Source organism: Furipterus horrens, unplaced genomic scaffold (assembly GCF_987537825.1).
Source record: "Furipterus horrens unplaced genomic scaffold, mFurHor1.1.pri manual_scaffold_5, whole genome shotgun sequence".
Lineage (NCBI taxonomy): Eukaryota > Metazoa > Chordata > Mammalia > Chiroptera > Furipteridae > Furipterus > Furipterus horrens.
In genome coordinates, this window is record NW_028327175.1 from 169296109 (window position 1) to 169321526 (window position 25418).

General features: G+C 45.1%; 1 protein-coding gene across 1 annotated transcript; it reads right to left on the bottom strand.

Annotated features, from left to right (window-relative positions):
- Window positions 1-1602: 1602 nt before the first annotated feature.
- Window positions 1603-22761, bottom strand: MAT1A (methionine adenosyltransferase 1A). The gene is made up of 9 exons (XM_090278308.1): window positions 22444-22761; window positions 14448-14525; window positions 13563-13685; window positions 10175-10287; window positions 9580-9723; window positions 5985-6203; window positions 4668-4850; window positions 4195-4328; window positions 1603-3634 (listed from the first exon to the last, which is right to left on the bottom strand). Exons 1-9 carry the CDS (start codon window positions 22535-22537, stop codon window positions 3532-3534), a joined length of 1191 nt encoding a protein of 396 aa, XP_090134434.1. The 5' UTR covers window positions 22538-22761; the 3' UTR covers window positions 1603-3531.
- Between the last annotated feature and the right edge of the window lie 2657 nt (window positions 22762-25418).

The following is a 25418-nucleotide window of genomic DNA, read 5'->3' on the forward strand; positions in this document are numbered from 1 at the left end:
TTTTGTTTTTCCCTTTTCAATCTGTGTATCTTTTTTTCCTGACCTTTTGCACTGGATGGCATTTCCAGGAAAGTTGAAGAGAAGTATCAATACAGGGAATTTTTATATTACTTCTGCTCTCCAAGAGAGAGCTTCTAACCATAAAATTTTGATTAAAAGAAAAAGAGTTATGGCCTTTGATAGCCCAGTACAAGATAAAGATGGTGTTGGGCATAATTTATGGAGGATGTTTGGGACTGTCTTTATGCAGAGTGACTTGCAAGCTAAGACTGAAAGAATTCAGAGGACTACCCTGTGAAGAGAAGGGAGGGTGGGTAGGTGTGGAAGAAGTCATGGGGGGGATGGCCCCCAAGGACGTTAAACAAGGAAACACATATTTATTTATACATCGTGTTAAACACTGAACAAGAAACTAAAAATGGAATGGAATAGTAAAGGGTGGTTACCAAGGAAGGAGCTTTTCAGAAATGTAGAAATTTTGTCTGAAATATAGGATGAGCTGGAACCTCCATTCAAAGACAGGAGAAGAGTATTACAGAGAGAATGGTATATGCAAAGGTCCTGAGGAAGGAATAGCTGGGCCTTTGTGGGAAAGCCAAAGAAGACAGGAAGTCTGGAATGGGGATGAGAAATAAAGCCCAGAATGAGGGCCTGGACAGGAACATGGGCCTGTCACAGTTTAGTCATGGCTTTGACCTTTATTCAGAATGTATCAGAGACATGAAAGGATTACAGTCGGGGTGGGAAATATGGCTGTATTTACATTTTCTTAATGACTTTGCCCTTTCCTGGGTCAACAATGACCTCTACAAGGTGAAAGTCAAGGACACTCTGAGGCCTCACACATCAAACTCGTCAGTACAATTTCACACAGGTGACCCTTCCCTCATCCTAGAAACAGTGTCTTCACCTGCCTTCCAAGGACACCCCGACTCTCCTGGCTTTCCTCCTACCCCTCTGGATGCTAGAAACAGGGCAGGTCCCGCCTTCCCACCTGCTCTGTCCAGGTCCTCAGGACCACATCTCCAGAGGCTACTTGCAGTGACCATTTCTAACAAAAATAACCATCTGTTAATTCTCTTCACAGAATGTGTGAAACGAGCACCTATTTACAGGTTTGGCTCATCTCTCTGCAGACCAAACTCCTCGCTCCACTTATTCAACCATTCAACAAATATTGCCTGAGTGCCCACCTCATGCCAGCTTTTTCATGCATAACATGCAGGAAGAGGAAGGAGAATGCACCATAGACAAGGACTAAGGATGATCAGGAGAGAGCACTCTGAAGACTAAAGAGCCACCTGGCAGCCAGGGGCCCTTGGTCACATTCCTAACCCTCTTTGGGCCTCAGGCTCTCCACACGTTATTTGGGTTTCCTAGGACTGTCTGTCTTGGTGGCATGTGGTGCAGAATGACTATGGTAATGCAGTGATAGCACAGTGGCTGGTGAGTGAGAAAACTCAATCCACGCTGGGTGGGCCCCACATGGCCAGGAACCACCAGGGGGATGATATCGACTTTGCTGAGGAATGGGGAAACCAGGTGATGCCACTTGAAGGGGAGGTTTTGGAGGGTTTGTAGATAAAAACAACTAAGCATAGATAGTTTCTCTGTGGCTCTTTATTCACTGTCCTAGCAAGAACCAGTAAAGGCTCTATATTAACAATGTTGACAAAAAAAAGATCTTGTTTCTCTGGAGGGGGGGGGAGTATAGAATTTTTTCTTTGAATACAACCTGGGTTAGAGGAACTCAGCCACCTTCAAAGCTGTGCCTCCCTCTCCTGAGAAGAACCGGAGACTTTCTGGGTAACCAGACCCCAGGGCTTCCTGTGTCATACACAAGCAATAGGTTTTTATGGTAATTTGGGCTGCTTTTTTTTTTTATCCCCCTGGAGCTGCCTTTCCCCTGATGGAAAGAGATGCCTGGGTGTCTTTGTGTTTCAGGCTAGAGCCCAGATACAGGCTGTCTGCTCACAGATGAGGCATCTTGGGCTGCCTGTCGCAGCCAGGACCAGCACCATGTGCCCCAGAAAGAAGCGCAGTCCCCAGTGCTCTCCTGGGGCGAATGGAGGCCCCTACCTGAGCCTGTGGTCTGGGGAGCTGCAAAGGAGGAGGAGATGCTGCTCAGGCTGAGGACAGGTAGGATGGAAAGTGGCCGTGGATGGAAATAAGGTGGACATACAGTTTCTAAGACCCTGTCGCACTGAGGATGCTTCAGGTCCCTCAGGAGTAGACTCAGAAGCCGCCTGACAAAGGTAGAATCTCCCATGACATCTTAGCCAACTTGTCCACCACTAGGATTTAAGCCCTGCCCCCTACGTCACCATTGAACATTAGATATCGGGTCTTAGGACTGGCCTCTTTGGCAGGAGGATCTGAGGAGCTCACCCATTTAACCAATGGCACTCAGATTGCAGGTCTACAAAAGGGCCTAAGGGAGAGAAAGACTTGAAGGATATAGGGTTCCAGAACCTTGTTTCAGGGGCTGGCCACATATGCTAGGATAAGCTGTTTCTCCTACTCTAAGAAGTCCAGATGGAACTGGACTAGACTTGAACCACTTACCCTAGAGGTCCAGCCCTTCATGTGCCTAAGTGGTCAGAGGCTGGGGTTATGTGGTTGTTTCTTAATTCCAAACTCCAGCCCAGCGAGCTCACCCTGACTGTCTTCTGATGACATAAATGAGGCAAACGAACAGTCCTTTGTTTCTGTCTTGAATTTTCACATCATTGCTCAGGGCTCACCAAGAGCCAGTGGGTTAATCCCCTTATTCCCAGCAACCTCAGGTCTTTAGGACAGAGGCCACAGCCTCACTTCCATCTGACTTGTCATTGCTCAGTGCTGTTTCTGGAATGAGATTTGGGGTGGGAGAAGGGAGGGTGGAGGCTGCTGGGTCATGTCTAGGCCCTGACACATGTGGCTGTGGGACCTTGTGAAAGTTACCTAGATGGTCTGTGCTTCATTTCCCCATTTATAAACAGGGATAACAAAGGTTATACCTTATCATGTTGCAGTGAAGAAGAAATGGTATCGCTGGTTAGCTCAGACCCTTGCTCATTGCGGGTGCTTAGGCCGTGGCAGCCCCTGTGCTTATGCCGGCCAGGAGCCTGGCCTGGGAGGCTCTCTGTGAAGGCCCTGGATCAAGGCTCTGGCTGGAGATCTGTGTGTGCACTGACCTCAGCACATGTCACGGAACAGGGGAGCTGGTCTGGGCCCAGGCTGTGGGGGAGGTGAAGGGATTTACTCCTGGTAGGTTTTTCTATTAAATTAACATCATCTTGTCTGAGGGACAGGTAGGGGGACATCGTTATTGTCCTCATGAGATCAAACCCTCAGCACCAGGAAGCTGCTTGCTTCCTGCCACCCATGATGATGATAGGACAGGACTAAATCAGAGGGTGCAGGCTTTTCCCAGAAGGGACCAGTGGGAGTGGGGGGGGGGGGGAGGGCACTCTCTTGACCACAGTCAGCAGCCTTTGGCCTGGGAGAGCTGAGAGTTGGGATCCTGGAGCAGAGGCCCAGCTCCTCACTCTAAAACACAAGCTTCTTGGGAACCTCCCATGGGAACTCGCTTCTTCCAAAATGGCCATAGCATGCCGTCTTCTGGTAGATGGGCTTCTTCAAATCCAAATCCCTGCATGTCCAGCAGAAGAGAGGATCATTTTCAATGGAAAAGAAGTAGCGTTTCCTTCTCTGAATTTCAGGCAAAGGAGTAACAGCCTATGGCACTCACAGAGCAATTTCCCATAAATTTCCTATCTACATTATACCATGTCTTATGGGGTGACTGTCATTGGCTCTTGGGAAGCATGCTCAGAGGTTCAGGGACAGCCTGATCAGGAACCAGAATTGCACTCCAGCCTCATGGTGCCTTTGTCCTCTGCATCCCAATGACCTGACCTAGACCAACATCAAGTCAGCAAGCTCCAGAAAGCAGGGATGGTGTTAGAAATGAGAACAGATGGGACTAGACTTGCCAAATGAATTCTTAGCCATTTGGCCTTATAATTATTTCCCTAAGACTTCCCACCTGGAGTTAGCATCTGCTGGGCCAGCCCCCTCAACTTAAACACCAGACCCCCTGCATTTGGGGTGTGTGTTGTGCTGGGCCAAGAACTTGAAGACCCTCCTGCTTGTTTCCCTTTCAATTGAGCTGAACATTTCCTGCCTGCAAGTGTGAGGCAGCATATTTACCTGACAATGACTCCAGGCCGAAGGTCAAAGTTCTTGTTCACCACATCTAGCAGCTCTTTCTCTGTCTTCTTAGAGGTTCCATAGGTGAAGAGGGAAATGGACAGTGGTGCAGCCACCCCAATGGCGTAGGAAACCTTCCAGAAGAGACCAGGGTCAGGGACCATAGCCTCTGAGCAGGGGTCTGCCTCTCACAGAAACTTTCATGTCCTCAGGAAGGGCAGCTGGAACCTCACACCATGCACCTCTTACCCAACATTCTCCTCCCACCTGTCTGCCTAGAAGTCCCTGCCGTCTTCATGGTACACAGTTTTAGTATGTGGCCCTCTCTCTGAAGATTTTTATCCCATGTCCCATGTTTTCAGGGTACTGGTCAAAGTGCCCAGTACAATACACACAGAGTCACATTCTTTGGTGAAATATGTGGCCTTCCCATCCAAGCTGGTGAGGTCAGAGTGGCGTGGGGTCTTACCCACCTGTACAAGCACTCTCCGGCAGAGTCCTGCTTTCACCAGGGACTTGGCCACCCAGCGGGCAGCATAAGCCGCAGAGCGGTCCACCTTGGTGTAGTCCTTCCCGGAGAAGGCCCCACCACCATGAGCCCCCCAGCCACCATAAGTGTCCACGATGATCTTACGCCCGGTAACACCCGCATCCCCCTGCAGAGGGAAAGGAAGAAACAGAGGGGTGGAGATGAGAACCAGAGCCCCTAGTGGCTGGACCGGGAGGAGGGGCGCTGGAGCAATGTGATGGCCCCTGGACTATGACTTGAAAAGGGTAACCTGCAGCTGCCTGGGGGCATGTTTCCCTGACTCCTTGGCCAGAAACCCTGGCTCTCATTCCAGGTCAGCCACTGACCAGCTACAGAAGTCAGGTAAGCTGTCAGAGCCTCACCAGAAAGTACAAATGATGAGCTGGCTGGGGTCACAGCCAGTTCTCAATTCCTTTGTTTTTGTGAGTCAATCAGAGTGGAGAAATCCAACTGCAGGAGGAAACTGCACAGTAATCAACACACCTCAGCTGTGGCCCTCGCTGGTGCCACCCAGTAAATGCCATGTTGCTTATTTCCTTGTGTGTCTGCTCTGCGTAACACCAGTCAAAAAAAGATGTTTGGAAAGGCATCAGAGGCTCTATGTTAAATGATTTGAGAAAAGTGCATACTACACACCCCTGCTTAGAGACCCATCATTCACACTCATACTTCTAGCCTTTGAGAGGTCCTGCAGAATATACAATGAGCTTGACCTTTCAATGTGTGTGTCTGCACTACATTTGGTCATAGGACCTGTTATGGGTGTTCTGCTCTGTGACAACACATTCAGCATTGAGGTCCCTAGCAGAGGTCAGCAGCCTCACAGTGGTGCTATGCCAATCTCCACATTCTTACTCCTGTGGGATAGGAGGAAGGGGGCAGCAGGTGTCCAGCTGTAATAAACTGCTCCACTTTGGTGCCCACAGGAGTTGAATGTAACTTGTGGCAAATACCTGGTAAGCACCACCTGGTAAAAGTCAGTTGTTTGCAATGGTAAGTTAGCATATTAACACGTGAGGCAGCAGCTGCTTGGGCAAGAATGACATCAAGTGTGGGATGTCTGGAGCAGGGGGCCAGACAGCACTAGTGGAAGTATCCTGGGGACATGTCCCCAGAACACAGCAAGCCTCCCAGAGGTGAGCTGGCTTCACATTTTGTCCAAGGCCAGACCTGGCTGAGTCACACAAAGCCCCTTCCTACAGTCGCTGTGCCCGGGGAGGTAACAGAAAAATCAGGGCCTCATTCAGAGACCGGGGCGCACCTGGGGACCGCCAATGACAAACCGCCCGCTGGGCTGCAGGTGGTAAATGGTGTCTTCATCCAGGTACTTGGCCGGCACCACGGCCTTGATCACCTGCTCCTTCAGGGCCTTGCGCATGTCCTCCAGTGTTATGTCTTCGTTGTGCTGCACGGAGATCACAATGGTGTGGATGCGCACGGGGATGACTGCACCATTGTCCTGTGTGTACTGAACTGTCACCTGTCAGTCAAAAGGACATGAAGAGACATCATGAGGCCCTGCCCTGAGCTAAGGACACATCACTGCTAGGCACAGAGGCAGGCTGGGCTCCCAGGAAGCAAGAGGCCCTCTTGTCTTCAAAGGGCCTTCAGGAAACTTAATCTGCACATGCTGGTATATGAATAGTTGCCCAGTGCTCTGGGATGATTAGGCATGAGGCATAAGCTATTCCCACCTGTGACCACAATAGTGCCATTCAGAGACTTCGGTGTTTATAGAGTTTCATCTCTGTGAGTCACTAGATTCTTCTACTGCTATTTCAAAGGGTTCTGGGTCCTAAGAAATGACCCCTGGTCTAAGCCCTCTCTTGACCCTCTATGGCCCATGGCCAAACTATCCTGGCTTCTTCCAAGGACACAGGAGCCTATGGGCCACATGCCCGCTGTCCCAGCCTCTCAGTGCCCAGAGGAGTTATGAAGTGTGTGGTGACTGCAGGAGTGCAGCTATGCCAGAGGGCCCTGGTAGAGACACTGGCTGGCAGGCACAGCACTGCTTCCCACCCCAGGGCCTTGACAGGACCACAGGGCAGCAAGCAGTGCCTTCCTGGGGCTGTGCATGCAGCAAGGTCTCCGCAAGCCCAAGGCACTCAGATATCCATTGAACACTGGACTTTTGTCAGACTTCTATTCTGTGTCCTGCCTGGTCCAGAGAGCACCAGGGTGGGGTCAGAAGAAAGAAGAGAAAGAACCTTCGCACCTGAAGCCTGACCCTTGTGAGATGGGCAGATGTACACCGACCACTGTGGACTGGGAGCAACCCTTAACCGTTGGGCTGTGCACACTCAGGGCCCTGTGAGAGGAAGTGAGAGTTGGGGGACTCCCAGAAGGGGAGGCCCTGTGGCTGGCTCTAGGACTAGATCTGCCCCATCAGGCCCCAGGAGAGGGGCTCACATCCTGAGGATCTGCTGAGGCGCATCTCCACTGCCCCTTGCTTCCACCCACTTTGCTGCAAGCCCTAAGCAGCGTCCTTGCAGGACCACAGAACTGTGGCAGAGCAAAGGGTTCCAGCATGGCTCTTATCTCATTGTGTCAGGGGAAAAACACACCACGGATATCACAACTCTGAGCGGGTACAAAAATAGCTCTCATGCTGCCACTCAATGCCCCATATCAGCAGGAGGAATTTGTTCAGGTGGAAAAATTCATCCTGTTCACAGTCAACACCGGGTAGATGATGAAAATCCTTTACCAACAGAAGTAGAGAGCAGACCTGGCTGTGGGTCCCCCACGATGCCCCCCACAGTGCAGTAGCCTATGGATCCAGGAGTCGTCAGCAGACCCAGACCGGCACCCTCTCACTGCCAGCTGGCTCAGGGCCACCAGGGGCAGGGGGCATGGCTCACTCTGGTAGCCAAAGGAGCATTTTTAAGAGAATTTAGAATATCCTTGCAGGACGGGAAACCCTGGACAAGTCCACTCCCACCCTTGCCCTCCCTAGCTGCTTTCTCAGCTCAGAAACCTACAAGTAAGCAAAAAGAAAGCCTTTCTGTTTCAGCTGGACTGACAGGAGGGTCTCCAGCCCTCATCTCACAGAAGGAAAAAGGAAAGCTCAGCCACTCCACCACTTCCTCCCATCCCTGTTCTGGGATTGCCTTTTCTGTGAATCTCTGCCCCACAACACAGCTTGAGTACAGGATGGGCAGGGCTTGCCAACATCTGTATTCCCTTTTCTTCTGGTACTATCACAATCTCCCATTTGAGCTCTCCTGCCCCAGGACCTCAAAGAACAGCTGAGGAATGCTGCTGATTCCACCCCACCCACTGTGGGGGCATGGGAATCACACCAGAAGTCCCAAAGAAGGGTGTCCTCTAGGTCACAAATGTGCTTCCTTGCCCCAGGTACAGCCAACACGTACCCTCCACCCTTTGTGGCTTTACATGCAGGGTGAAGAAGATGCATGTCTGTGCAGCTGGAGCAATGGACAGGTCACACACACCACGCTGAGCTGTAAAATCACATGAGCTAAATTCCAAGTGCAGGGGCAGGGGCAAGAGAAGGCCTCGGGTGGTGCCGAGGGAAACCATGAAAAGGTGGGGGGCTGGCTGACTGCTGTCAGATAGGTGGGAACCAGAAAAAAGCCTAAGTAACGTTCAGGGTAAAAGCACAGGGGCAAAGCACTAAGAAACAAGGGGAATATGAGTAAAATAATATAGATGAAGCAAAGATCGCAGGAGAGGAGGCAGAGGAAGGTAACATTGAAAGACTGTAAAAGGCTCTAAATGTTAGAACAGCAAGTGGGGTTTCCCTTTCCCCTGTAGGAAGCAGAAAGTTGCAGGAAATTCTGAGCAGATATTAGGAAATTAAGAGTGAGGTCCAAAGGAAATTAACTGGAGTTTCTTGGCAGGAAAAATCCTTAGGAGGGCAGGGCACCGCTCCTGGCCCTGGCCTGGGAAATGGGCTGGAGCAGAGGGGTGCTGTGCAGAGGACAGTGGAGGGGAGACAGGGCACTGAGCAGACCTAGGGGAGAGGTGGCCCTCCACTGAACTCTCCTCAGCTAAGGTGACAGTGCAGCAGCACACAGTGGGCTGTTGGGCACATTTGTTTGCAGGGTGAATGAGAACTGCAGCTGGAAGATTTGGGAGTTGAGCGAGCTGAGGTGAAGTTGGGTCCACCAGCATGGATAGAAGGGGAGAGGGTGTGAAAGAAGTGCCAAGAACCTGTGAAAGAGGAGCCATGGAAGGAAACCCCAAGGAAAAGGGCCATCTGGGTCATCAGGGTTACACAGGGAAGGATGTGGACAGAGAAGGTGGGCAGGAGGCCCCCAGGTGTGCTAACACTTGCATCTCCATTGGCCTTCACATACAGACTCCAGTGGGGATTTCAACTCTGCAGGGAGCAGGGTGGTCAGAGACCAAGAGGCCAGGGTCAGAACAGCAAAGATAAAGTGTTTTTATGAGAAACAAAGAAAAAGGACCCCAGAGAGATGCAGACAACCCTTGTTCAGGTGGTGCTCAGGGCTTCTATAGGATATGGAGGCCTCCCTTTGTGGCAGGGACCAAAAGTGTGAAAACAGTTGAGAAGTTTGTGGCAGGAATTGGGGAATCATAAAACCAGAGTCAACACAGGCTAAGAAAGAGGAAAAAAAAAACTTGAAAAAAAGCTCTGTTTATTTTTTGGTACTTCTGAAATTTTTTATAATAAAATGAGGGGAGCTAAAGATTTTTCAAATAAATAGTTATTTTCAAAATCAGCAATTCTCTCTCTTTTGTTAAAATCAGCAATTCTTTGAGTGGCCAGACTGAACATTTTGATCTTAACAGGAACAAAAATCAAGAAGATTTGGGGGTGCTTAAAATTTATGTCTGGAGCTCCCAAGGAGGCAAAGGAAGAGACCCACCTGAGTCTTGGAGTCAGGTCTCAGCCAAGGGAGCACCCCGGAGCGTCTCAGGTCTGCCATCCGGGCATTGAGTTTGTGAGCAAGGATGATGGTGAGGGGCATGCACTCTTCTGTCTCATCAGTGGCATAGCCAAACATCAAACCCTGCAGCACGGGAGAGAGCTAATTGAGCAACACCCACTTCACATTCAGGACAGCTTTCTTCAAATACAAAACTTTGCGGCACTCCAACTTCTCTTGGGTGCCTCGTTCACACAACATTTGCACTGGACACTTGTGGAGGGGAAGGCATGGTCCCTGATGCCCAAAACACTCGATGGGGGGGGGGTGATGAGCCCAGATCAGCACCAGTGACCACAAGTCTTCCACAGTCAGTGGGGCCCTCAAGTTGCTGCCTTGACATAGGTGTGTGCAACTCACTCTAGGCATGTGCCTCCCTGTGATCCTCTAGGATGAGGGATCACCCCACAGTGTGATTAGTCCATTGTTCAGAAACTTTCCCAGGTAGCTCCTCAACACACATCAGAGCCAGAGTCTAAACAGGCTGCACTGCACTGATGTCCTAACCCAGTGCCCATGCTCAGTGATCAGTTACCTGATCTCCGGCACCGACATCCTCTTCGTTTCTGTCTAGATGAACACACTGGGCAATATCTGGGGACTGCTGCTCCAAAGCCACCAGCACATTGCAGGTCTTGAAGTCAAAGCCTAGGCAGAAGGGAAAGCAGACTTGAGTTGGAAAGCGTGTCAGACATAGGGCTGTGAGCCTCCTGGTGGTCTGCTCTGTTCCTGACATGGCATTTAGTGCTGCAGAGGTGCTCTCCAACTAGCTGGGATCTTTCTAGGCCCATGGCTGCTGCCCAGAATGGGAAAGGCCATGTATCCTTACCATGATGTCAAACTCTTTAGTTAGAAAAAATTCTGCACTGTGCATTTTAATGTATTAAATTATACCTTGATTAGAAATTATATCTTACACGGAACTGCTGTATACATACAAACCGGATAACAGCTATAGCAGCTTTGGCTGATGAGAAGGTGGGTGATCATGGCCCTGCTCCCTTGGCCTCTCTTACAGGCACCTCCTAGGACCCAGGTTGAAAATCACTAAACTGAGTGAAAACTCAGGACCCTTCCAACACTGCCATTCAGAAGCCCAGATAAGAGCCAAATCCAAGTACAGACATTCCCTGACTTATAATGCTTCTGTTCAGGATTTTCCAATTTGATGATGTTGCCAAATTGGAACGCATTTAATAGAAACCATACTTCAAAGTTTGAATTTTGATCTTTTCCTGGGCTATCAATATTCAGTACAATACATCTTTTGATGCTGGCAGCAGCAGTGAGCCTCAGTCCCAGTCAGCCGCATGGTCACGAGGGTAAACAACCCACACTCTACAGTGTAGACATTGCATGAGATGACTTTGCCCAACTGTAGGCTAATGTAAGTGTTCGGAGCGCATGTAAGGCAGGTGGGGCTAAACTGTGATGTTCACAGGTTAGGTGTATTAAATGCATTTTTTACTTACAATATTTTCAACTTACGAAGGGTTTATCAGGATGTTACTCCATAATTCAAGCAGGTGTGTGTTAAACATACTGAATGGATAAAGTGTGCATGAACGACTCAGAGAAGCTCCCAGAGTCAGAGTCCTCTGATCCTGAGATGTGATTCTGAGCCAAAAGGAAGAACCACACCTCTGGAGGCTGAGGCCCTGTCTGCCCATCCCCAAGCTCAGGCACAGAGAGAAGCTGGTCCTCCTAGGCCGGGTGCAGCAGGCTGGGGACTGGGTCAGGGAGCTCTGGGCTCAAGGCAGCCCAAACCAAGGTGCCCAAGGAGGGAGTGTTGTGCAGACAGTGCATTCCTCTCCCTGTTGGTCTGCCAACTGTGCAGTTCTCAGCTTAGGGACTGTGTGAATGAGGAGCTAAAACAAACAGGGGCCCCACTGCAGGGTCAAGTATAGTGACAAGCTGACTAACTGGTACCTTCTTTCCAGTCTATTCTCCTTCCCATGCTGCTCGAGTGGACTAACTAAAGCAAGCAAACAAGCAAACAAACTGACCAACTCAGATCCAAACTATGTGCATGCTTCAAGTGAGCACCTACTGCCCAATGAAGTACACCTGGACTCCTCAGTCCTGCCCAGCCCTGGCAGCTGACTGTCAGCCAACACGAAGTTCGGTTTAGCCTTAAAGACAACACACTCTTCTACAGTCACTAGGTCTTTGCCTAGAATGCTCCTCCTCTGACTCCCCATGCCCACACACCCGAATCAGGTAGCTCTCAGTCAATATCACTGGATCTTCTCACAGCTCTTCCTTGCTCACTGTGCCACCAGCTCCTGGCTGGGCACCTCGTGCTCTGCCATCTGATGCTAGGCAGTGCCTCTACTCTGGGAGCATCAGGTCACCTCTGTCTTGTGCTGCCTTCTCTTCCCAGTGAATGTTTTTGGAGGCACAAACAAATGAACAACCTTGAGAGAGCTGGCAAGCTCTCCAATTTTGTATTAAATATTTTCATTTTGTCTAATCACTCTATCTTAATAATGAATATTCTTAATGCTAAGAATCAATCAATGGCTTCAAACGATTTGGAAAAATGGAGTTGAGGGGACGAAAGGGAGAGGCAGGGTGTGAAAAGGGCAGTGAGTCCAGGGGCTCAGCAGCAACATGCAGTGAGGAGCGGTGAGCCTGCGGCCTTGCTACAGTGGCCATGCAGCACACAGGGTCCTTTTGGTGCAGGCACACTCACGAGCTCAGCACATAGAAATGTCAGAGCTTCATCCTTTCCCTCCTAGGGAAATTGCCTGATACCCAACACAGAACAAAGTTGGCTCTTGAATAGGGTCTAAATGTATGGTAGAACAGGGTGAAGGCTCGGCATGGTCACATGTCAGAAAGTCGCCGCTCTGGGACAACGTGTTTCCTATATGAATGCCCCATGTCCTCACTGGGACAACTGGCCTGAACTCACTGGTTCTCTTCCCAGTGACTGTTGTATAATACGCAACACTTCTGTGTGTTCAGGTGAATCCTTCAGGTGAGTCAGAAGGTGGCAGCACCAAGTGTGTGTGCCCTCACACAGTGAGTGGCTCTCTCACTTATAAATGTGTAGCACATCATCCCTGCCTGCTCTGATCCACAAAGATGCCACACATCACCCTAAACAATAAGTAAGTGGGATGTCAGTGCTCACAGACCCTCAGCATCTGGCCCTTGCCCCTGTCCTTTGATGAGCCTCCACTTGGGGCCCCTCCCTGGTCTGGCCACTCACAGGGTTCTCCGTTCTTTCCAGCTCTCACCTGTGCCTGATCTCAGTGCCCCTCCTGTATTCCTGACAGGGCCTGTGCCCCATCCCTGGGTTTTAGGCTACCACACTGCCTGTCACTGGCACCAACCTAGACCAGCTTGCCTTCTTTGCCCACTGTCAGTACTAGTTCTAGATCGTCATCTTCTTGTCTATAATGTGAAGAAGCACAGATTCGCACAAAGTACAGGAATCCCAAATGGGGCAGTCATGTACTGTACTAATTGTGTCACCTATGTAAGTTATTTAAATCTTTAAGCCTCAATTTCCTTATCTCCATAGAAGTATAGCGGAGTCCCTCAAATAGTTAAGTTAAATGACACATACAAAGAGACCATCTCCAGTGCCCAGCAGAGGACAGGACCCCAACAGAGGACAGCTCCTTTTACTTGGAGCTTCTTTCTCTTCCAAAGCTCCAAGAAGGCAGGACATTAAACAAGACCAGAGTTAACAATGGATGGACGCAGGCTGGTTCAATGGGGCACTGTCTCCTGGTCTGCCATTCTGTTGCAGGGGACGTCTACCCGTGGTCCCTGATAGGCAGACCTAGGAATGTTTTCACCCTGGTGGTATAGGCACTTTCAGAAGACTTAGAGGCTCCAATGCGACTCAGCAGTGGGGGCTCTCTCAGCAGAGACCAGTATGTCTTCAGACCCGGGAGCCCTGCCCTTACCCTTGGCAGAGTCATCGTAGCCAATGTGTTTGATGGCATCTCTCACCACCCGCTGGTAGTCCACCATGGCCATGGAGGTGATCTCCCCGCACAGCAGCACCATGCCTGTCTTACACACTGTCTCTGGAAGGGAAGGAGAAATGGTAGTGGCCACATGCTGGCAGTGCTAATAGAGACTCACAGAGAACATTAGCAGGAATGGATTCCAAACAGAAAATAGTGCTAATAAAAAGAGTAAATTCCAGCATGGTTGCTGACCATCTTCAAATGCCTGGAGAACTACATTTTGGAAAGAATTTGTTAGTACTTATTACTCATGTGCTTTTAGCCTCTCTCTGTTTCCTCAACTGTTAGATGAAGATAATAATAAGACTGCACTGTGGGTTAAAATGAGACAATGATTGTATGTAGTTATAACAAAGAATGCAGTCAACATATGTGGAGCTCTTCCATCCCCTAACTGCTAAAACTCCACTGTAGGATTTAGGGAGTGAGATCCTGAATAAAAAGTCAAGGCAGACCAATCTTCTCTGCAGCTATTTATAAAGGTGTCTAATCTCAGAAAGGCACAGGGTGTTAGTTCTTATAAAGGGGCTGGGATGGCACTGGAGAAGGAAAGATTGCTCTGTGTAGCAGACAGTGCAGGGTACTGATAGTGAAGAGAGCAGGTCTGTCTGTGGTCTCCATGGCGGGCATGCCTACCTGTGAGCTTGGCCAAGGCCCTGATTCAGTTGTATCCACTATCCCCTTAGTACAGTGAGAGGACTAGACTTAATCACCCCGGGGCCCTCCTGATTCTCTGCTGTGATGAGAGCTTCAACACAGGCAAAACGTTCAAGCTCAGTGACTTAGGTCTCCTGCAGGAAGGGTTCAGGTGTTTCTTACCACAGGCCACCTTGGCATTGGGGTCCTGCTTGAGGTGGGCATCTAACACTGCATCACTGATCTGATCACAGATCTTATCTGGAAAAGAACGAACATGTATAAGAATCACAGAAATATTAGGCATAACAAACTGTAATGTTAAAATAATAAAATATTTTGTCAGCTTACATATCAAATCTACCTGAGGGTACTTTTTAAATGTGAGATATTAGAAATTTTTGAAATTTTATTTTTTAAAGTATATTTTATTAATTATGATATTACAGTTGTGCAAAATTTTCCCCCTTTGCCCTGATCCACTCAGTACCCCACTTCTCTCCAGCAACACCCCTTCCCCTTACTTTATGTCCATGGGTTGCGCATGTAAGTTCTTTAGTTTCTCCATTTTCTACACTATTCTTAACATCCCCAGTCTATTTTGCTCCTATCAATTATGCTTTCTAATTCCTGCACCATTTTCCTCATTCTTCCCCTTCCACCTCCCAGTGATTACCCTCCAAATGATCTCCATACCTATGATTCTGCTCCTGTTTTGGTTGTTTGCTTAGTTTGTTCTTATTTTTTTTGATTTAGTGGTTGATAGTTGTGAGTTTGTTGTCATTTTAATGATTATAGGTTTTTTAAGTGTATTTCATCCGTTACGTTGTTACAGTAGTTCCATTTTTTTTCCCCTCTGTCCCCTCTGCCCAGTACCCCCTTCCCTTCAGCAATCCTACCCCCTTAGTTCATGTCCATGGGTAGTGCATAAAAGTTCTTTGGCTTCACCCTTTCCTATATTATTCTTAACTTCCCCTTGTCTATTTTGTACCAACCAATTATGCTTCTTAATCCCTTTCTAATCCTTGCGTCATTTTCCCCATTTCTCCCCTTTCCCCCTCCCAGTTGATAATCCTCCAAACGATCCCCATACCTAAGATTCTGTTCTATTCTGGTTTGCTTAGTTGGATTTTGTTTTTATTTTTTAGATTCAGTTGTTGATAGTTGTGAGTCTGTTGTCATTTTAGTGTTCATAGTTTTGATCTTCTTTTTCTTAAATAAGTCCCTTTGACATTTCATATAATAATGGCTTGGTGATGATGAACTCTTTTAGCTTTACCTTGTCTGGGAAGCACTTCATCTGCCCTTCCATTCCAAATGATAGCTTTGCGGGAGGGAGTAATCTTGGTTTAGGTTGCTTTCACCACATTGAATACTGCTTGCCAGTCCCTTCTTGCCTGCAAAGTGTCTTCTGAGAAATCAGTTGAGAGTCTTATAGGCAACCCTTTTGTAGGCAACTCTCTACTTCTCTCTTGCTGCTTTTAGGATTCTCTCTTTATCTTTCACCTTTGGCATTTTAATCATGAGGTGTCTTGGTGTGGTCCCTTCTGGGTCCAGCTGGCCTGGGACTCTCCATGCTTCTTGGACTTGTATGTCTATTTCCTTCGCCAAATTTGGGAAGCTTTCCTCCATTATTTTTTCACATAAGTTTTCAATTTCTTGCTCTTCCTCTTCTTCTGGCATGCCCACAATTCTGATGTCGGCATATTTAAAGTTGTCCCAGAGGTTCCCAAGCCTCTCTTCATTTTTTTCAATTTTTGTTTCCTCATTCTGTACCGATTGACTTTTTTTCTTCCTTATGTTACAAATCATAGATTTGAACCCTGGTTTTCTTCCCTTTACCATTGGTTTTGTGTGGATTTTTCTTTGTTTCATTTAGTATAGCCTTCACTTCTTCTCTTATGCATCTGCTATACTGAAGCATATCTGTCAAGCCTGTGAGCATCTTTATCACCAATGTTTGGAACTCTGCATCTGTTAGGTTGGCTATCTCCTTGTCACTTAGTTCTCCCACTGGAACCTTGATCCGTTTCCTTTTTTTGGCAATACTTCTCTGTGTCCTCATCTTGACAGGCTCTGGTGTTTGTTTGCCTCTGTGTCTTAGGTAGAGCTGTTGCTCCTGTTACATTGTAAGGGGCTGAGCCTTAGGTATTCATCAGTACAGGGCAACCCATTTCACCATTTTGTGACACTGTACATGGGGAAGGGGTCTGAGAGGGAACAATGCCGTCTGCTCAGCACTCGCCCCTTTTCCAGGCCTTTCTCCCACTTCCATATGGGACTGGTGCCCCTCTAGTTGTTGCCCTCATCTTCGCTCCCAGAGTGGGTGGGTCTGTGGATGTTCCAGGACCATGGGGGCCCTTTAAACAAGTGGACTTTGCTGAGAGACTGGCAGTTTCTTCCTCCACCCCACCACCCACTGGTTTGCACAGTCAGAAGCAATGAGGCTTGATTTTCCCCGGTGCTGGGACCGTGAGCTGTGCAGTCTGGTGAGAATCTGGAATGCTCCCCAGGTGTCCCTCCTGACTTTTTAAAATGTGTGACTGTTTTTTTTTCCAGCCTGCCGCTGCCACCACACCAAGTCCTCTTTGCCCTGGCTCCATCCCTCCTACCTGTCTGGATGAGTATTTCTTCTTTATATCTTTGTTTGTTGGACTTCCATGCAGTTTGATTTTCTGGAACTTATGGTTGTTTCTAGTTTAGAGGTAGCTGTATTCCCTCTTAGTTGTGGAGGGAGACGCAACATGTCTGTCTACACCTCCATCTTGGCCAGAATTCTTCTTCACTTGATGTCTATAGTTTTCATCTTTTTCTTTAATAAGTCCCTTTAACAGATCATGTAATAATGTCTTGGTGATGATGAGCTCCTTTAGCTTTACCTTGTCTGGGCAGCACTTTATCTGCCCTTCCATTTTAAATGATAGCTTTGCTGGACAGAGTAATCTAGGTTGTAAGTTCTTGCTCTTCATCACTTTGAATACTTCTTGCCTGCTATTTACTGTCTGCAGAATTTCTTTTGAGAAATCAGCTGATAGTCTTATGGGAACTTCTTTATAGGTAAGTCTCTGCTTTTGTCTTGCTGCTTTTAAGATTCTCTTTATCTTTAGCCTTTGGCACTTTAATTATGATATGTCCTAGTGTAGTCCTCTTTGGGTCCAAGTTTGGGTCCCTCTGTGTTTCTTAGCCTTGTATGTCTATCTCTTTCACCAAATTTTGGGAGTATTCTTTCATTATTTTTTTATAAGTTTTCAGTTTCTTGCTCTTCTGCTTCTCCTTCTGGCACTCCTGTGATTTGGATGTTGATATGTTTAAAGTTGTCCTAGAGATTCCTAAGCCTCTCCTTGTTTTTCTGCATTTTTGTTTCTTCTTTCTGTTTTGGTTGAATGTTTAGTTCTTCTGTTGTTCCAAAGAGTTGATTTGAATCCCAGCGTCCTTCTCTACACTGTTGGTTCTCTGTATATTTTTCTTTATTTTACTTCATTTTTCCTTCATTTTATTTTATTTTTGCCATACTCTCTGAGTTCTCTGAGGATCCTTATCACCAGTGTTTTCAACTTTGCATCTGATAAGTTGGTTATAGCTGTTTCATTTAGTTTTTTTTTTTTCCCTGGGGTTTTGTTCTGTGCTTTCATTTGGGCCATATTTCTTTGCCTCCTCAATTTGGCAGCCTCCCTGTGTTTGTTTCTGTGTATTAGGTAGAGCTGCTTTTATTCCCTGTCTTAGTAGCATGACCTATGTAGCTAAGGCCCCTATAAGTTGTGTGAAGTGGAGCCTTAGGTAATTGCCAGGGTAGAGCCACCTGTTTCACTGCTTCGAGGCTCTGTTTGTGGTGGGGGGCTTGGAAGGGGACAGTGTCACTGCCTGGCTTCTGGCAATTTGCCTGGAACTTTCCCCATTTATAGTCACTTCACCCACTTCCTGAATGTGATTGGCACCCTTCCAGTTGCTACCTTGGAGTTTGCATATGTTTTAAGATAATGCAGCCCTTTAAGCAGTGAAAATCTGGCAGTTTCTTCTGCCGCTCCAACCCCCAATGGTTTTTACAGCCAGAGGTAATGGGGGTTTATCTTCCTGGTCCTGGAACCCTGAGCTGTGAGGTCTGGCATGAGGCTGGGATAGCTCACTCCCAGGGAATTCCACCCAAATTTTGTCCACCACACATGAGTGTGGGACCATCCATTCTGCTGCCACCAAAGCTTGTCTGAGCCATATTGCCTCTCTACCCTGTCTCTGTAATTCCATCCCTCCTGCCAGTCTAGATGAATGTGGCTCCTTTAAATTCCTTGTTGTTGGACTTCCCTATAGCTCAATTTTATGATGGTTCTGGTTGTTATTTTTTTTGTTTTTTTAAATTTTATTTTTTGATTTTTCAATTACAGTTGAGATCTGATTGTTTTTCTTTCTATGGTTGAGAAGGCAAAGTGTGTCTACTTATGCTTCCATCTTGACCAAAAGTCGGAAATGTTTTGAAATTTTAATTTCTTCTTGTTTCTGCATACTTTTGTATGATGTATAAAATCATAGAATTCTCTGAACAAAGAAACACACAAACACACACATTCTTCTAACTAAAAAGTCTCTCATTCTTCAACATACTCTCCTTAAGTCTAACATTTAGAAAAGTCTTGGATATAGAAATTAAAGTATCTAATAACATCAGTGAGATTAGGTGCCAAGATGTAAAATCAGAAGGGACAAGCAGATACATCATACTGCAGGTCCCACAAGATGTAGCACATGGTTTAAAACACAACACCCAGTTGCACAACTCCACCTAGAAGGACTTTATGAGAGAACCTCTGGACATCAATGTTGTTTTGCAGAACATTTCAACAAGCAGCTCTCAGTTCCTACCATGGTCACTCAGCCTCCCAAAGGCTAGATGTTCTAATAGCTGGATTTGACCTTCTCAGTCAAGGTGGGACTGACAAGAGTTCAACATGAGCTGGAATTTGACCTTGTTCTATATTTGTCTTAAAGACTCTACATGGTTGAGCATGTAGACCACTCACTGGCACTGTAGAAAAATCTACTCTTGCTTTGAGGTTATATGAAATGAAAATGTTCACAAATTCAGAAATAAAAGTGTGATCTATTTACACATATTACATTCATTTAGTGTTCAAAATATTCATAGAGTCTGCTTTTAGTAAATTAATAAGAATTATTTCAGAATTTTGAGATATCATTTGTCCATGAAAACTTTGTATATCATGAATGTATACAGTTTGGTGAGTTGGGACATGAGTATTCACACATGTTGCCATCACCACATCAAGGAAATAGACATATTTATCACCTCGGAAAGTTTCCTGGTTTTTGTTTTTGTTTTTGTTTTTAAGTTTTTATATTAAAAATTTGGATCCAGAACCAAGTAGTTATCTCAAAAGCACATATTAAGTTCTATAACTTAAAATGTTACTTTGTCATTAAAGGTGAATTCCTCCATTTTCCTTCCCAGAAAGTGCCATTAAACATATGGTTGAACTTAGAGGGTATCATGCTAAGTCAGACAGAGAAAGACAAAAACCATGTGATTTGACTAATATCTGAATCTAAAAAACAAAATAAACAAACAAAACAGAAACAAACTCATATATACCAAGAACAAACTAATGGTTGCTAGATGGGAGGGAGATTAGGGTACTGGGTGAAAAAAGGGAAGGAATTAGGGAGTACAAATTGATAGTTACTTTACATGGGAATATAAAGTACAGCATAGGGAATACAGTCAATAATATTATAATAACTATTGTGATGTCAGATGGGTACTAGATTTATTGGGGTGATCACTTTGTAAGTTATATAAATGTCTAACCATTATGTGGTACACTTGAAACTAATATAATATTGAATATCAACTGTAATTTAAAAATCTTAAAAAGAAAAGAAAACACACACTTGAGTTTTTCTATCTATCCTCCTGCAGTGGAAGATCTGGTTGTAAATCTAAGCTTGTCTGAGTCCATATCCTCTGCATACTCCTACCAATAAAGGCCTCCTCCTGCTCAAATATCCATTTTTAGGCTTACCCATCAGGACTCTTAGAAGCTACTCACATGCTGATCATGATGATGACCCTGCTTATTTAAAGGACACAGGTCACATGTTCCCAGTGAAACTATTTTTATCTTTCAAAATTATTTGGGAAATTGGATAAGGGATATTAGGAATAAAGCTGGAGTTGAGCAAGGGTATCAAGATAGCTTGACAGACCAAGACAACATCTAAGGAGGCCCTTCAGAATAGTTTCTTTAGGCTTTGGGAATTTTTGTCACTATCACTTAGTAGCGGTAAGGTAGCCAATAGTTAGTTTTCTTGGAAGTTGAAAAAGGAGCATTAATTTTATATTTCAGGTGGAGAGGAACTTAGCACTGAAATAGCAAGCAGAAAGTCACCTAGCCTTAGTAAAACTGACTTAGTTATGCGGACAGTTAATTTTTAGTGGCAGGTGAAAAGATAATCAGACAAACTGAAGATCTGTCATTTAGCAGCAAAAACAATCAACTTACTGGCTGGAGTTTTCCTTCACTGTCCATTGAGCACATTGCTGGTGCACCATGGGATGACTGGCCACCACATGCCAAAACACCCACTTCCTCTAGGTGACGCAAATCCTAATCTATACATGGCCTTCAAAAGTCAGGGAGCTGTCCAGAATTTGCCAGACATAGCAATTGATCTGAGATAATGAGTACAGTGAACCTAGAAACTTTATTTACATTGAATTGAGCTAAATCACATACAAAACCCAGGGTTTCTCAACAGTGGCACTGTTGACATTTGAAGCTGGAAAGTTCTTTGTTGTGGGGGAATGGTCTTGGGCATGCAGGATGCTTAGAAACATACCTGGCCTCTATCCACTAAATGGCTGTATCAACTCCCTCCCATAGTTGTGACAACCAAAAATGTTTCCAGACATTTTGAAATGCCCTTAGGGGAAAAGAGATAAAATTGCCCAGTTGAGAACCACTGGCTAAAGCATATGGAAGGAGTAGTGTATTTTGAGGTGTCTAAAGCTGAGTTTCAAGCCATGAAAATTAAATCTCTTTGAGAAAGAACAAGAATGAGGGGGATGAAAGAAAAAGGTAGACGTGGTGGTAAGTTACCAAAAACTTTAGCTACTCAAATGAATTTTGAAGACCTGATTACATAAATCAATGTGTGTAGCCCTCTGGAGTTTTCCTAGAACAATGGTTCTCAAAGTGTGTTTCCCATACCAGTAGCAGCAGCATCTCCTGAGAACCTATTAAAAATGCAGATTCTTGAGCCTCACCCTCTGGGGGTGGGCCCAACATTCACATTTTATGCTGAAGTTTGAGAACCACTGTTCTAAAACTTGAGACTTTGATCATGGTCTCAACTGTCACCACAGATGCCTCTCTCATTTCTCCACATCCCAGTCCATCTACCTTTCAGATACCAAAAAGAATTCTTGAATTTTCTTTTTCTTCAAGAAGTCATCTGTACTTCTCTTAGATAACATATCTGAGACTTCCAGAATCTAGAGATCAACCTCAGTACCTATTATAATGCACTACCATTAATTTCTAAACTATATGTACTTTTCACCCTGGCTGGTGTGGCTCAGTTGGTTAGAGCATCATCCATGTAACCGAAAGGTTGTGGGTTTGATTCCCATCTGGGTGTGTAAAGGAAGACAACAAATTGATGCTTCTCTCTCACATCAGTGTCTCTCTCTCTCCCTTCCTCTTTCTCTAAAAGCAATGAAAAAATGTCCTTGGATGAAAATTAAAAATAAATAAATAAACTACATGTGCTTTACACAAAAAATTTAGTAAGCCATGATCTTATTTGAAGGAACATTCTCTGTTGCTCATCGATAATAAAGATTTACTAAAAAATATATAAAATATTTATATGTGATGATGCATTTTAAGTCCATGATTATCTTTAGACAACCATCTGCATGTTCTCTGTTGCAGCCCCATCATCCTAAGGTGGCCTTGGTGATAGTAGCATGAACCCTCAGCTTCATTAACTTATAATTTATCATTTGCATATGAGTGACTGTTTTACAAAACTACAAATAGAGTAAAAATATTTCATATTGTTCCTCCTGAGATCCCTTATAGTAACTAACACAAATTGTTTTAAGACCTCTAGTAAAAGCGACTCACTCAGTACATTCACCTTCAGTCCAGTACACCCTGCTTACCTGGGTGTCCCTCTCCTACAGATTCCGATGTGAACATGAAGGCTCCTTCGTCACTTAGGGAATTGTCACACAAGCCATCCACTGGTCCATTCATCTTTTTGCAGTTCTCCACTCAGTTTCTTCAAGGCAATAATTTAAGACAGCTACTTTGCCTCAGTTTTTCTTTTTCTTTAAACTCAACAGGCTTGTCTTTGGCAGAACCACAGGGATCACTTTCTGCCTAACTGCCTGTGAGCATTCGAGAATAAGGTGAGGATGGGTGAGAAGAGAGGGACTGAATGTGGAGGTGTCACTTCCTCTAACTGGGCAGAGCTTGCTCCTGAGTGGCTCCTATATATGGAAAAGTGAAAGTGCCTGCATAATCATGTGAGAAAATTGGAGGAGTCCATTTCCTGGAGGGGGGAGGGTTGTCTTTTTACCTTGAGGAATTTCATTCTTTAGCTCTAATTTTCCAAGCCTTAAGCATCTGGTCAATGTATGGGGAAGAGGGCTGTATAGATTCTGCAGAACTGAAGTTCCTTTGGGCCCCTGCTTCCACTCTGCAGCTAAGCTCCATATTGTTCCAAGGTTAACATCCCACGTTGGAGGCTGGGGGACTGTGGTTATTCAGGGATACAAACAGGCAGCAGGAAACTTTTTCCAGAAATATGGTTTAGGCTAAGATTGCAACACAGGATGACTTCTGCTGTTGGGTGTTCCTCCTGCTTCCCCACATCTTGTCTGGATTGGACTCCTCCCCTTCTTCTACCTTCTCAAAGCAAGAGCATGCACCTGTACTCTTAGCTTAGATGTTACACAACAGATTCATTTTCGAGAAAAAGCTTTTGAGTTCACATTTTTCTGCTAATAGAAATCACCAAAACGTCAGTTTTTCTGTGACGCTGGCAATCACAATAAGAAGCAAATGTTTAAAAAGCATCTGGACTGTTTTGGTTTTTTTTCCAGAGAACAATGTTTGTTTTTGAAAAGGACTCCTGAGGGAAGTTGTCAGAGTTAGTTCCCTGAAATATCCAGATGTTAAGTTAAATATCTACATATTCAGCCCTATATACTTGATAAACATCCTGCTCACATAACTACCACATTATTTTTGCTTTGACCAAAAAAACAAAAACAATAAACAAGATTATATTTTTAACCAATTCATGTACTGAATGACAGCATTTCTCCCTTCATTCTCTTCCACTTGCAGATCTAGCTGCATCCTTAGGCCCAAGGAACAATAGGGAATTGAGATCACAGAAAATGAAAATGAGTGGAGAAGTCATTAGAAAGCAATAAAAATTAATTAATCAAAAACTGATGCATCAAAGGTTGGACTGTGGGAAGCAAAAGGTAGGCTGTAATAATCCCAACTAACAATGCTGGTGACCAAATCCTCTCTGTACTTATAATGTGAGCATTAAAAAGTTTTTTTCTAGGGTTCCAGATCTTAAGTTTTGCCAACTGATTAGCAGTAGCAGCAATTAAAACCATATTTAAGTGACCTCTTAAGAGATAAAGTAAGAGATTTTACATATATGTATTTAACCTGAGGCACTTAACAGGGAGTGAGCTAGAATACTCAGGCACAGACTGCTGAAAGTTCAGAGAGGAAAAGACCATGCAATGGGATGGAAAAATGAGGATCAAATAGGGACTTTAGACGATACAGGAATTCTCCTGTTTGCACTTAAACTATTTCAACATTGCTGTCCCTTTGTAAATTTCTTCTGGGTACATTGGTTCCAAACCAGTAGGCAAAATGAGCTAATATTTAATGTGAACTGCAGACTGAGGTTATCCTAGCATTTAGAACTGTAGCCATTATGTTATAAATATGCTTTAAGAGCAAGATGAAGTTTAAGTATCAAGTAATCATCAAGGTTCTGAGAGGTAGCAAGAAGTCCAAAAACAAAGTAGCCCTCTGAATTCTGAAATGAGTATAGCACCATGGGGTAGAGAGGCTCTGTGTATGTGTGTAGGGGTGGGGTGGGGATGGATGTTCTGTACAAAGAAGTGACACTTTCAGAAGACTTCCACAGCTGGACACAAATTCAGAGTGAGAGAAGGATCTGGAAGACACCTAATTCAGTACCCTTCTCATGTATGAGTCTCATATGGTATCTCTACTAAATAAATGCTAAGCCACCTTATAATCCTTCAGCAGATAAATGTTAACAAGAAGCACATCAAGCATGGTGCTGGGAATACAGGCTTCAGGCTAGAGTCCCGGTTTTGTTTCTAACCTACTCTGTACCCTGGGCAGGCTTCATAACCTTTCAAGGCTGCTATTTCCTCATCGGTAAAACAGTTAAACAATTACCTAACTCATAAGTGTTGTGAGAACTAAATTACGTCACTTAGGTGAGTAATGAGCATAGTGCTACACACAGTAAGAGCTTGATAAATATTACTTATTATTATTATTAAGTACCTTCGATGTACATGTACATGATGTTTTCCTGAAAAAAAATAGATCTTCTTATACAGGCATACCTCAGAGGTTCAGTTCCAGACCACCCATTACTGCCACAATAAAGTGAGTATTGCAATAAAGAGTGTCATAATCTTCCTGTTGGTGGAAGGTCTTGCTTCAATTTGTAAAAAACTCAACATACTGTGAAGCACAATAAATAAAAGCACAATTTTTTTTGCATCTTGCTTTTTTTCCCTCCACAAAATACTATGGTCCTCTTCACATCTTTACATACAGATGGATTTTATTTTTTGGCACTTGAACAATATCCTACAATAGGATGTATTGGGTTAGCCAAAAAATTGTTTAATTTTTTTTTCTGTAAAATAAAAGACACATTTTTCATTTTCACCAATAATGTTATCGATTTGGACATTTGGAGTATATCCAAAATATTCTGTTATTGGGTTTTAGTGGGTAGCATCTAGGGGTGCTGCTAAAATTCTTCCAATGCATAAGATAGCCTCACAGCAAATAATTATTTGGCTAAAATGTCAATAGTACCAAGAAAGTTTGC